At 33.5% G+C, this 13723-nt stretch overlaps 1 protein-coding gene across 1 annotated transcript in view; it reads left to right on the top strand.

The window, feature by feature from the left end:
* Positions 1-497: 497 nt before the first annotated feature.
* The window catches only part of LOC148954711 (xyloside xylosyltransferase 1-like), a 46372-nt gene continuing 33146 nt past the window's right edge, over positions 498-13723 (top strand). The window contains exon 1 of the mRNA XM_089087212.1: positions 498-840. Within this exon, the coding sequence (XP_088943338.1) occupies positions 508-840 (333 nt within the window). The 5' untranslated portion in view covers positions 498-507. The remainder of the gene's footprint in view (positions 841-13723) is intronic.

Genomic DNA, 13723 nt, shown 5'->3' on the forward strand with positions numbered 1-13723 from the left:
TAGCGATTTATATTTGTAAATCTTTAAATATTCAAATCTTACAGTGGCCCCATTCTCATAGTAATGACCTGTCTTACCAAGGCTTTGAATCAAACTGTACTATGTATCCGACTAAAATTTACCGTAAGAGGGTAAGTTGAACCACTGAGCAGCAGGTTAAAAATTTGCCGCAACAACAACAAAATTTTTGATGAGCCAAAACTTGAACAGATATCCGAGAAAGTAAATAAAAGTAAGAGAGGAGTAAATAAAACCAAAATGTACCGGGAGATTTAATTGTACTGACAAATTGCCAAATGTATCGCATTGTACCAGGACCCATGAATTGTGCCAAAAACTGTACAATTGTTCCATGTTGGCAACGCTGGTAATGACCTTCATCCATAAATGATAATTCTACTGTCTTACCGTAAGCTATTGATGAATAAAACAAGTTTCAGCTCCACCTACTGATACAAGCTGCTGAGAATGAAGCAGGTTTCACATGCAACAAAATAGCTAAAAAAAATGGCAAGATTCTCATTCCGACAATTTGTCTTTATAATGGTTTTGACATTCGGGCTATTTCATCAATTGACATTATACATTTGTGACAAAGATACAACAAAGGGACCATCAAACACTACTATTGAGGTTGTGATTACATGTGCTACAAATAAACGAATATTAAATATAACAAAAAAGAGTGATTCTAAGACGTTACAAAAACTGAGGACGCTTGTTGCTTCGATTAATAAAACTTCAGAAGGCTCTTATATTAGATTTAATTTAATAAGCTATGAAGAAGAGATTCCTCGTATCGAAAGTGTTTTGCAGTCGGCAATCGGATTGAACAAAAAGGTTAGACGATTTCCTTTTTAAATTTTACCTGAAATTATCTGGGTGTAATACGTCTGCATAAACGTAACCAGAGGATTGGATGGGGATTGGACTTGTACAGTATGGAATATAGAACCTTGTAAATAGCTTATACAGGGGTTGGCAACTTTGGAAGAAATCACGCAATTCGAATAAAGGAAAACTAGTACCACTAGATTCTTTATTTTAGGATCTTTCCAAATATCACGGTTACTTTTCTGACAATGCACCCCCTCCCCCCAAATTGTCCCAGATATAGCATTAGTACTACACATTTCTCCGCTAATTTGACTCCAATGATACGTGATAGGTTCCTTGTGGAAACGGGTTTTATATTTTTTTTTTTTTAGAATTATAATATCTATAATAATGATTTTTTTGAGTTTAATAGTTTGTCGGGTTTTACTTAGTTTTCAATATTTCTTCATATAATTTGGTGCTTTTTGAATTTTTTTTAAATTTCACCTTACAGCCAAAAAGCTCATTTGGCCTGCCAGCAAAGATCGCTAGGCAAGGAAACCTTCATATACTTTCGAGGGGCTATGAAAATATTTCTAAAGGGGGAAAGGAGGGGTTAAGATTATATTTTTTCTGGAAATGTATTCAAATTCTTTTCGCTGCTATGAAATGTTGCGCTTTTTGAATAATTTTTCCTCATGAGGATTAAAGCCCCATGTCTTCTGTTGCGATCGTCCTTACCACAGCATAATGGTTCTCTACCTTTTCGAAGGACAATGCCCCTTTTAGGGTCTTCAGGTCGCTCGCATGTTTTCGTCTCACGGATTCTGGCAGAGTCGACAATCGTGGAGAGGGTATTCTCATATTCTTGTTTTGGTATTTTTCACTTGAACAATTAAAAAAACACAAAAATGCCCTCCCACACTTGATTTGAAAAATAATTATGTGTTTATCTTCAAAATCGAAAAAGATCCTTGGCCCCCTACATTTACGTAAATTGGCACCACTGGATTTTGGGAATGTGGCCTATTCCAAAGTCTCGAGACTTTTACAGTTTGTGAACTAATGTCGCATAGTTTCACCATGATTACTTTTGTTGTAGTTCTTTTGGACCCCCTCCCCCTTGAACGACACCCCTCAACCCCCGACCGGCAAAAATTCATTGTTACTGCCTTGTTGATGGTGCCTTAATTCTTGCTTTTAATAGTGAATTATTTATTGTCTTTGAACACTAATTTTGAAATATTACCTATTATTTATGGTTATACCGTTTAATTATGCGATTTATATCCTCGTATTTTTGTTGATTGTTTTCTTATTACTTCTCGAACTACAAATTTTTAAAAAGTAAGTACTAAAACCAGGTTTCTGTTCATATGTGTTACAAGAATCAAACTGATGGGAATCTGTGGAATGTGCGCAATCCCACTAGAGTCATTAGAGGGCTAGCCCATCCTAAGTAAGTAATTATACGTATCTTATCTAATTTGTTTTCTTATCTTCGAATATAAGGTCTGTATAGTCAAAAATATGGAAAAAATATTTTCCCCCTTAGAAAAAAGTATGGGATAACGTTAAGCAAAGGAGAATAAAATAATATACATGCCATGCCAAGCCGCCCATATTTATTTGTAAAGAATGAAAGATAAAAAAAAAAAAAAAAAAAAAAAAAAAAAAAAAAAAAAAGTTCTACTATTTCTCATAAGAATTATACTTTTAATATGCTAAGGCGTCATATAAGTTCTTGAATCTGGACGAAGAAGACAAAAGACTTTTCGGTTTCTCTGATTGAACGGATACTGTCCTTAACCGCATGAACTATTCCGCTCTTAAAGTACTTTGCATTCTGTAGCGTCTTGATGCGACTGAAGCCCCAGATCCTGACAGCATATCTAACGTTGTTTTGAAGTCCTGCAGTGTCAAACAGTTTCTGTTTGCGTTTTTGCTCTGGAACCTTTCTGCGCATATGGAAATCCACCCATGGCATTACTAAACCAGATGGTGATCCAACGAGCAATAGGTCATATAGGCCTATTAGCCTCCATTCCTGGACTGGGAGAGTTTACGAAACCGTTTCCAATCAACCACTTTTTTGGTACCTTGAGTCAAATGACCTCTTAGGTGACCGTTAATATTGATTCCACTCAAAAATTTCAACGCTTGACCAACTAATGGCCCAGCACCAGGAGTGGATCGAGCTTTTAACAAAAGAATGTAACATCAGGCTATTTGCATTCAACGTCACTAAAGCCTTCGAAAGATTATGGCACCTCAGCCTACTAAAGAGACTCTGTGCGTATGGTGTTCATGAACGTCTTTTAAAATTGGTTGAGAGCTTTTTTCTGATCGTTTATTGCGAGATCCCAATGGGTACAATTCTCACGAATATCCAATAAAGACTGGCATATCCCAGAGAAGTATTTTTAGACCTGCAGTTTCCCTTATCTGCATAAATGGCAAGGAAGAAAATCTTACAAGTCCTCTGAATCACTATGACGGCACTACGACAAACATAGCTGCACCAAAACACAAAGACCCAGCCCAGACCTCCCTATTCTAGAGACGGATCTCTTAGAAATTTAAAAGCAGTCCGATGCATGAGTAGTAAGGCCATAGGGAATATGAAATATACATACAATTACACATGAATTGCGCACGGAAAAGCATAGGGAATCCAGCCAGTGATTGCGTAATATGCCTTACCACGGGTCAGTCACCTATTACTACGAACGATACTTGCCTTACCAGACGGGTTTTCTGAGGTAACACCCATTTTTTTGGGGTCAAACAGAGAGAGAGAGCGGCGGTTACTGCATATACAGTAACTTGATTAGTTGTTTTTTTTTAAAACTTGGCAAAGTATAATGTACTCAAGCATGTTTTGAGAGTTTGATTACATGTCTTACCAGACGGGTTTTCTGAGGTAACACCCATTTTTTGGGGTCAAACAGAGAGAGAGCGGCGGTTAGTCCAATATACAGTAACTTGATATCTGACTGGTTTCGTTTCACGGGTTCATTAATAGAACGACTAATGTTTTTGAAAAGGGTAATTACTTCTCAGTTCAATAACCAAATTAAACTTCCGATGATTAAGAAAGCGTAACGGGTAATTAAAGTATGAGGTATGGGATGGTATAGTTAGAGTGGTTTTAAGTTGAAAATTATAACGTAAAAATAAGTCTTTGCAATTTTTTTGCGAAAAGGTATTTGCAAAAGGATATTACGCTAGTTGAGAATGCCTCAAAGGTACCGAAATTATGAAAAATGGGATGCTTGCATCAACAATACAAATAATATACTCAGATACTTAATAGATTTGACGCCTACAAGAGACATTGGTAAAAGGTATTCAATAACTTAATTGAAAAGTAACGATAGAATGACATTGTGACTTGACATAGCTTTACCTCTCCGATGTGGTCTGTATAATACACAAGTAACGTTTGAAAAGTATTGTCAATTTAAAAAGAAATGGCTGAAAAGTGTTTTGAGGGAGATGGGATTGCATGGAGGGTTGAGTTGCACGAGGGTTCAGTTAAAGGGGGTACACTCACACGGGGGTTTAGTTAAATTGGGTTGAGTTGCAAGAGCGGTCAGTAGCACGGGTGTTCAGTTGTACAGGGTTTCGGTTATAAAGGGGTTCAGTTACATGGAGGGTTCAGTTGCACGAGGGTTCAGTTAAAGGGGATTTAGTTACACAGGGGTTTAGTTAAATTGGGTCGAGTTGTACGAGGGTTCAGTAGCACGAGGGTTCAGTAGCACGGGGGTTCAGTTGTACAGGGTTTCGGTTATACATGGGGTCAGTTACATGGAGGGTTCAGTTGCACGGGGGTTGAGTTAAATGGGGCTTGAGTTCCACGAGAGTCGTGATTTGTCGTGGTTTAGCTTGTCACAGTTACATTCTCTTGATCTTTCAAAGTTCACTTTGATTTTATTTCATTGATTCTTTTTGTTTGCATGTCCGGGCTGGTGTTTGCAAGTCCAAGTTGGGTTTTCAGACCTACGTTTTTTAGATTTTCGTGGGTGTTTGGTTCCCTGGGTTTAGTATTTGAGAAGTTAACTTTAGTATTTCGTGATTTGACGTGCCTGAAATCATGAATTGGAATGGTTAATTAGCTGTTTGGGTTTTCAGACCTAGTTTCTTAGATTTTCATGGATGTTAGGTTCCTGGGATTTATTATTTGAGAAGTTAACTTTAGTATTTCATAGTTTGACTTGCCTGAAATCATAAATTAGAATATTTAATTGGCAGTTTGGGGATTTTCAGACCTAGGTTTTTTAGATTTTCGTGTGTGTTTGACTCCTGGGGTTATTATTTGAGAAGTTAACTTTAGTATTTTGTGGTTTTACGTGCCGGAGATCATGAATTAGAATAGTTAATTTAGCTGTTTGGGTTTTTAGATTTTCGTGGGCGTTAGGTTCCTGGGACTTATTATTTGAGAAGTTAACTTTAGTATTTCGTATTTGACGTGCCTGAAATCATGAATTAGAATACTTAATTGGCTGTTTAGGGATTTTCAAACCTAGGTTTTTTAGGTTTCCGCGTGTGTTTGACTCCTGGGGTTTATTATTTGAGAAGTTAGCTTTAGTATTTTATGGTTTTACGTGCCTGAAATCATGAATAAGAATAGTTAATTACATGTTTAGGGTTTTCAGACCTAGGGTTTTTAGATTTTCGTGGATGTTTGACTCCTGGGGTTTATTAATTGAAAAGTTAACTTTAGTATTTTGTGGTTTTATGTGCCTGATATCATAAATTAGAAAAGTTAATTTGGCTGTTTGTGTTTTTAGATTTTCGTGGGCGTTATGCTCCTGGGACGAATTATTTGAGAAGTTAACTTTAGTATTTCGTATTTGGCATGCCTGAAATCATGAATTAGAATATTTAATTGGCTGTTTGGGGATTTTCAAACCTAGGTTTTTTAGGTTTTCGCGTGTGTTTGACTCCTGGGGTTTATTATTTGGGAAGTTAACTTTAGTATTTTATGGTTTTACGTGCCTGAAATCAAGAATTAGAATAGTTAATTATATGTTTTGGGTTTTCAGACCTAGTTTTTTTACATTTTCATGGATGTTTGACTCCTGGGGTTTATTATTTGAGAAGTTGAATTTAGTATTTTGCGGTTTTACGTGCCTGAAATCATGAATTAGAATATTTAATTACCTGTTTATGGTTTTCAGACCTAGGTTTTTTAGATTTTCGTGGATGTTTTCGTGGATGAAAAAAAACATAGTTGTACCCTCAACGCCTCGCTCTTTACGCTAAATTTTTTTATTGTTTAAAAAATTAGAGTTGTGAGAAAGTCAAACTTTAACGTAAAGAGCGAGTCGTTGAGGAGGGGACAGCCCCTTTCATAAACGGAATAATTTCTATTCGTTTTAAGTTTTGACATTCTTCCTTACTTTCAGTTTAAAAAACTTGTTTTTTACTTAGGTAATAATGGAACATTTAGTATTTTTTCTAATGTAAGTGTTTTCTTAAGAAAATGGCCCATCTGTAACAAATATAGCCTTAGCTAGTTAAAAGGCGCATAAATTCTTGATTTTTTGTCGTGTTACTTAGGTAATAATGGAAGATTTAGTATTTTTTCTAATGTAAGTGTTTTCTTAAGAAAATGCCTCATCTTTAACAAATATAGCCTTAGCTAGTTAAAACTGCGCATAAATTCTTGATTTTTTGTTGTGTTACGTAGGTAATAATGGGACATTTAGTATTATTTTTTCTAATGTAAGTGTTTTCTTAAGAAAATGGCCCATCTTTAACAAATATAGCCTTAGCTAGTTAAAACTGCGCATAAATTCTTGATTTTTTGTCGTGTTACTTAGGTAATAAACGAACATTTAGTATTTTTTCTACTGTAAGTGTTTTCTTAAGAAAATGGCCCATCTTTAACAAATATAACCTTAGATAGTTAAAATTGCGCATAAATTCTTGATTTTTGTGGTTTTACGTGCCTGAAATCATGATAATTAGAATATTTAATTAGCGGTTTGGGTTTTCAGACATAGTTTTTGAGATGTTCATGGGTGCAAGGTTCCTGGAGGGTTTTATGAATCCTCCCCCCAATGAATTCAGATGTTTTTAGGACTCATCCCCCTAGCCATAACTCCATTCAACCTTGAGCGAAGATATAAAAGTTTGATGAATTATTTTTCTGCTTAACAACTACATTAATAACTTCCAAGATGATAGGACTGTATGACACAGAATTTATCAGTTTGAAAAAATCATCTTGTGGTGTTATATTTGAATGTGCATTTTAATTATTGTCTATGGAACTCGAAGAAATTGACTGTTATCATTGGATAGTGATTAATAACATGTTTGAGTATGATAAAAGCTTGTGGAGTACTATATTACGTCATATAAACAGACTGGGATTCTACGATAGAGTGATTACACCACTTAATAATGCTGGTCAGGAACTTAGAAATGTTCAGGAGGAAGTCAGTGAAATTTGCAGCTTTTTCGGGGTTGAAGCGCTCTACGTAAAGGGTAATGTACCTACAGATAAAGTTTTAATTCAAAAGTGTGACCCTAGGATTCCACTTTTCAATCTAGAAGAGTTTAAGTGTCCTAAATTTGAGGGGGGTTATCACCGTCCTGAAGACGAGGTTAGGTTCTTCGCACAGTGGTTACCTAAGAACATACCTGATCGTGATAAATCCATAAGACATTGTAAAAACTATTATATATCCTGGGACCATCGTTTGTGGATTTTTAAGAGTGAACTATAAGTACTATTTTTATGTAAAAATTTGTTGTTGTTTTTTTTTTTTCTCAAAAAAAAAAATCTTTTAATACGCTTAATCAATAAATATCTTTAAGCTTAACCCGTCTTTATTCTTTAGAATAGTTCTATTGTAAGCAAGTAACAAACTCTTTCCTGAAGTCACCTCTTGGATACACAATGCAGAAACTTCATTTAAGAAACTATGAAAAAATTGTAAGTAAGTATATAACAAATTCTTTCTTGAAGTCACCTCTTGGATACACAATACAGAAATTTCATTAAAGAAATTATGAAAAAATTGTAAGTAAGTAGCAAATTCTTTCTTGAATTCACCTGCTGGGTAAACAAAGACATTTCGTTCAAGAAATTATGACAACATTCTAAGTAAGTAACAAACACTTTATTGTTTACACGACTTAGATACAAGATGTAGAAATTTAATTCAAGAAATTATGAAAAAATTCTCAGTAAGTAACAATTTCTTTCTTGAAGTCAACTCTTGGATACATAATACAGAAATTTCATTCAAGAATTGATGAAAATATTTTTAAGTGAGTACAACGTCCCCTAGTGATTTCATCCCTATGATACGTAGTACATAAAATTTAGTCAATAAATTATGAAAAAATCGTAATCACGTAACAAACTATTTATTGCTTTCCTTTATTGCTCATATAATGAAGACATTTAATTCAGTGAACAATGAAAAAATTGCAAGAAAGTAAAAAACTCTTTCCTGAAGTCACCTCTTGGAGATGCAATACACTATATGGAAATAGCATTTAAGAAATTATGAAAAAATTGTAAGCAAGTAACAAACTCTTTCCTTAAGTCACCTCTTTTATACACAATTCAGAAACTTCATTTAAGAAAATATGAAAAAATTGTAAGTAAGTAACAAATTCTTTCTTGAAGTCACCTCTTGGATACACAATACAGAAATTTCACTAAAGAAATTATGAAAAAATTGTAACTAAGTAGCAAATTCTTTCTTGAATTCACCTGTTGGATAAACAAAAAGACATTTCGTTCTTGAAATTATGACAAAATTCTAAGTAAGTAACAAACTCTTTATTGTTTTCACGAGTTAGATATACGATGTAGAAATTTAATTCAAGAAATTATGAGAAAATTCTCAGTAAGTAACAATTTCTTTTTGAAGTCAACTCTTGGATACACAACATTGAAATTTCATTCAAGAAATAATGAAAATATTTGTAATTAAGTAAAAAACTATTTTTTGATTTCACATCTTGTATATATAGTACATATACTTCATTAAATAAATTATTAAAACATCGCAAGTAAGTAATTTTTTTTTTCTCTTTATCACAAACAATTTTCACCTAGCTACACGATGCAGAAATTTAATTCAATAAATTATGAAAAAATTCTCAGTAATTAACAATTTATTTCTTGAAGTCAACTCTTGTATACACAATACAGAAATTTCATTCAAGAAATTATGAAAATATTTTTAAGTAAGTAACAAGCTCTTTATTGATTTCACCTCTCGGATATACAGTACAGATACTTCATTCAAGAAACTTGATTAAACACGTTTTAGACTGATTACACCACTTAATAATGCTGGTCAGGAACTGAGAAATGTTCAGGAGGAAGTCAGTGAAATTTGCAGCTTTTTCGGGGTTGAAGCGCTCTAAAGAGCTTGTTACTTACTTACAAATATTTTCATAATTTCTTGAATGAAATTTCCGTATTGTGTATCCAAGAGTTGACTACAAGAAAGACGTATTCAAGAAATTATGAAAATATTTGTAAGTAAGTAACAAACTCTTTATTGATTTCACCTCTTGGATATACAGTACAGATACTTCATTCAAGAAATTATGAAAAAATCGCAAGTAAGTAACAAACTCTTTATTGTTTTCACCTCTTGGATATTCAAGACGGAAATTTCATTCAATAAATTATGAAAAAAATTTTAAGCAAGTAAAAAACTCTTTCCTGAAGTCACCTCTTGGATACGCAATACACAATATGGAAATATCATTTAAGAAATTATTAAAAAATTGTAAGCAAGTAACAAACTCTTTCCTGAAGTCATCTCTTGGATACACAATACAGAAAGTTCAATTGAGAAACTATGAAAAATTGAAAGTAAGTAGCAAATTTTTTCTTGAAGTCACCTCTTGGATACACAATACAGAAGTTTCATTAAAGAAATTATGAAAAAATTGTAAGTAAGTAGCAAATTCTTTCTTGAATTCACCTGTTGGATAAACAAAAAGACATTTTGTTCAAGAAATTATGACAAAATTCTAAGTAAGTAACAAACTCTTTATTGTTTTAACGAGTTATATACATAATGTAGAAATTTAATTCAAGAAATTATGAAAAAATTCTCAGTAAGTAACAATTTCTTTCTTGAAGTCAACTCTTGGATACACAGTACGGAAATTTCATTCAAGAAACCATGAAAACATTTGTAAGTAGGTAATAAACTCTTTATTGATTTCACCTCTTGGATATACAGTACAGATACTTCAATCAAGAAATTATGAAAAAAATCGCAAGTAAGTAACTTTTTTCTTCTCTTTATCAAAAACAATTTTCGCTTAGCTACACGATGTAGAAATTTAATTCAAGAAATTATGAAAAAATTCTCAGTAAGTAACAATTTCTTTCTTGAAGTCAACTCTTGGATACACAGTACGGAAATTTCATTCAAGAAATAATGAAAATACTTGTAAGTAAGTAACAAACTCTTTATTGATTTCACCTCTTGAATATACAGTACAGATACTTCATTCAAGAAACGTGAATAAACACGTTTTGAAACTACATGCTATTTGCATGCCTTTCCTTGGCACCTTTCCAAACGAGCGGGGATTCCCCACTGGTTCCTACACATTGCAAAAAAGGTCACGGCACACAAACAGAATCATAGTGAGAGAGATATCCAAAAAGTTGAGTTGATCTAGGTTCACTTAGAGTGGCGCGCCACTCTAAGTCCCAACTTTTTGGATATCTCTTCTTTTTGGATATCACTTTTTGGATATCTCTTTTGGGATCGCAGTTCCTGACCAGCATTATTAAGTGGTGTAATCACTCTATAGTAGAATCCCAGTCTGTTTATATGACATAATGTAGTACTCCACAATCTCTTATCATACTCATACATGTTATAGTTCACTATCCAATGATAACAGTTAATTTCTTTGAGTTCCATAGACAATAATAAAAATGCACATTCAAATATAACACCACAAGATTATTTTTTCAAACTGATAAATTCTGTGTCATACAGTCCTATCATCTTAAAAGTTATTAATGTAGTTGTTAAGTAGAAAAAAACTTCATCAAACTTTTATATCTTCGCTCAAGGTTGAATGGAGTTATGGCTAGGGGGATGAGTCCTAAAACCATCTGAATTCATTGGGGGGAAGAGTCATAAAACCCTCCAGGAACCTAACACCCATGAACATCTAAAAAACTATGTCTGAAAACCCAAACAGCTAATTAAATATTCTAATTCATGATTTCAGGCACGTAAAACCACAAAAATCAAGAATTTATGCGCAGTTTTAACTATCTAAGGCTATATTTGTTAAAGATGGGCCATTTTCTTAAGAAAACACTTACATTAGAAAAAATACTAAATGTTCCCTTATTACCTAAGTAACACGACAAAAAATCAATAATTTATTATCATTTTTAACTAGCTAATTCTATATTTTTTAAAGATGGGCCATTTTCTTAAGAAAAAACTTACATTAGAAAAAAAAATACTAAATGATAAAGTAATACATAAGTAAAACGACAAAAATCAGGAATTTATTTACAGTTTTTACTAGCTAAGGCTATATTTGTTAAAGATGAGGCATTTTTTAAGAAAACACTTACATTAGAAAAATACTAAATGTTCCATTATTACCTAAGTAACACGACAAAAAATCAAGAATTTATGCGCAGTTTTAACTAGCTAAGGCTGCATTTGTTAAAGATGAGGCATTTTCTTAAGAAAACACTTACATTAGAAAAAATACTAAATGTTCCATTATTACCTAAGTAAAAAACAAGTTTTTTAAACTGAAAGTAAGGAAGAATGTCAAAACTTACCCCTAATAGACATGATTCTGTTTATGAACGGGGGGGCACCCTCCACAACGTCCCGTTCTTAACATTAAAGTTTAGATTTTTCACAATTTTAATTTTTTAAACAATAAAAAAATTTTTCTTAAAGAGCGAGGCGTTTAGGGTACAACTATGTTTTTTTTCATCCACGAAAACATCCACGAAAATCTAAAAAACCTAGGTCTGAAAACCCTAAACAGGTAATTAAATATTCTAATTCATGATTTCAGGCACGTAAAACCACAAAATACTAAAGTTAACTTCTCAAATAATAAACACCAGGAGTCAAACATCCATGAAAATCTAAAAACCCTAGGTCTGAAAACCCTAAACATGTAATTAACTATTCTTATTCATGATTTCAGGCACGTAAAACCATAAAATACTAAAGTTAACTTCTCAAATAATAAACCCCAGGAGTCAAACACACGCGAAAACCTAAAAAACCTAGGTTTGAAAATCCCCAAATAGCCAATTAAGTATTCTAATTCATGATTTCAGGCACGTCAAAAACGAAATACTAAAGTTAACTTCTCAAATAATAAGTCCCAGGAACCTAACGCCCACGAAAATCTAAAAACCCAAACAGCTAAATTAACTATTCTAATTCATCATTTCAGGCACGTAAAACCACAAAATACTAAAGTTAACTTCTCAAATAATAAACCCCAGGAGTCAAACATCCACGAAAATCTAAAAAACCTAGGTCTGAAAACCCTAAACATGTAATTAACTATTCTAATTCATGATTTCAGGCACGTAAAACCATAAAATACTAAAGTTAACTTCTCAAATAATAAACCCCAGGAGTCAAACACACGCGAAAACCTAAAAAACCTAGGTCTGAAAATCCCTAAACAGCCAATTAAATATTCTAATTCATGATTTCAGGCACGTCAAATACGAAATACTAAAGTTAACTTCTCAAATAATAAGTCCCAGGAACCTAACGCCCACGAAAATCTAAAAACACAAACAGCTAAATTAACTATTCTAATTCATGATTTCAGGCACGTAAAACCACAAAATACTAAAGTTAACTTCTCAATTAATAAACCCCAGGAGTCAAACACACACGAAAATCTAAAAAACCTAGGTCTGAAAATCCCCAAACAGCCAATTAAATATTCTAATTTATGATTTCATGCAAGTCAAACTATGAAATACTAAAGTTAACTTCTCAAATAATAAATCCCAGGAGCCTAACATCCATGAAAATCTAGGAAACTAGGTCTGAAAACCCAAACAGCTAATTAACCATTCCAATTCATGATTTCAGGCACGTCAAATCACGAAATACTAAAGTTAACTTCTCAAATACTAAACCCAGGGAACCAAACACCCACGAAAATCTAAAAAACGTAGGTCTGAAAACCCAACTTGGACTTGCAAACACCAGCCCGGACATGCAAACAAAAAGAATCAATGAAATAAAATCAAAGTGAACTTTGAAAGATCAAGAGAATGTAACTGTGACAACCTAAACCACAACAAAGAACTACTCTCCTGGAACTCAAGCCCAATTAAACTCAACCCCCTTGCAACTGAACCCTCCATGTAACTGACCCCCTGTACAACCGAAACTCTGTACAACTGAACCCCCGTGCTACTGAACCCTCGTGCTACTGAACCCTCGTGCAACTCGACCCAATTTAACTAAACCCCCGTGTAACTATACCCCCTTTAACTGAACCCTGCGCTATCGACTTGAACTTGATCACTAGCAGATTCCAACATGATATATGATCATACTCTTTTGCTTTGTTTTCGATGTGTCACTGGCAAAAGGTTTCCAATTGTTTACAAAATGAAATTAAATCTGTTTTGCTTTAATTGCACAGATCTTTGGAGGGGTTTTCTCCGTTTTTGGGGATATAAGATGGCGACGGTGGCGGGTTGCTCATGATAATGTCTCTGTTTTCCCAAACGTCACAACGTAGTTTGAAGTAAAAGCAGTTTTTTGTCACCGGCAATATTCTCATTATTAATGAATTTGCTTAGATTGTCTTCAAAATGTTCGACGGGCGAGAGGACAAGTTCAAATGGTGTCAATTTATAGGGCTTAGTCATTCT

The sequence above is a fragment of the Artemia sp. Qi Xiang Cuo genome, chromosome 3 (assembly GCF_049724085.1).
Source record: "Artemia sp. Qi Xiang Cuo chromosome 3, ASM4972408v1, whole genome shotgun sequence".
NCBI lineage: Eukaryota > Metazoa > Arthropoda > Branchiopoda > Anostraca > Artemiidae > Artemia > Artemia sp. Qi Xiang Cuo.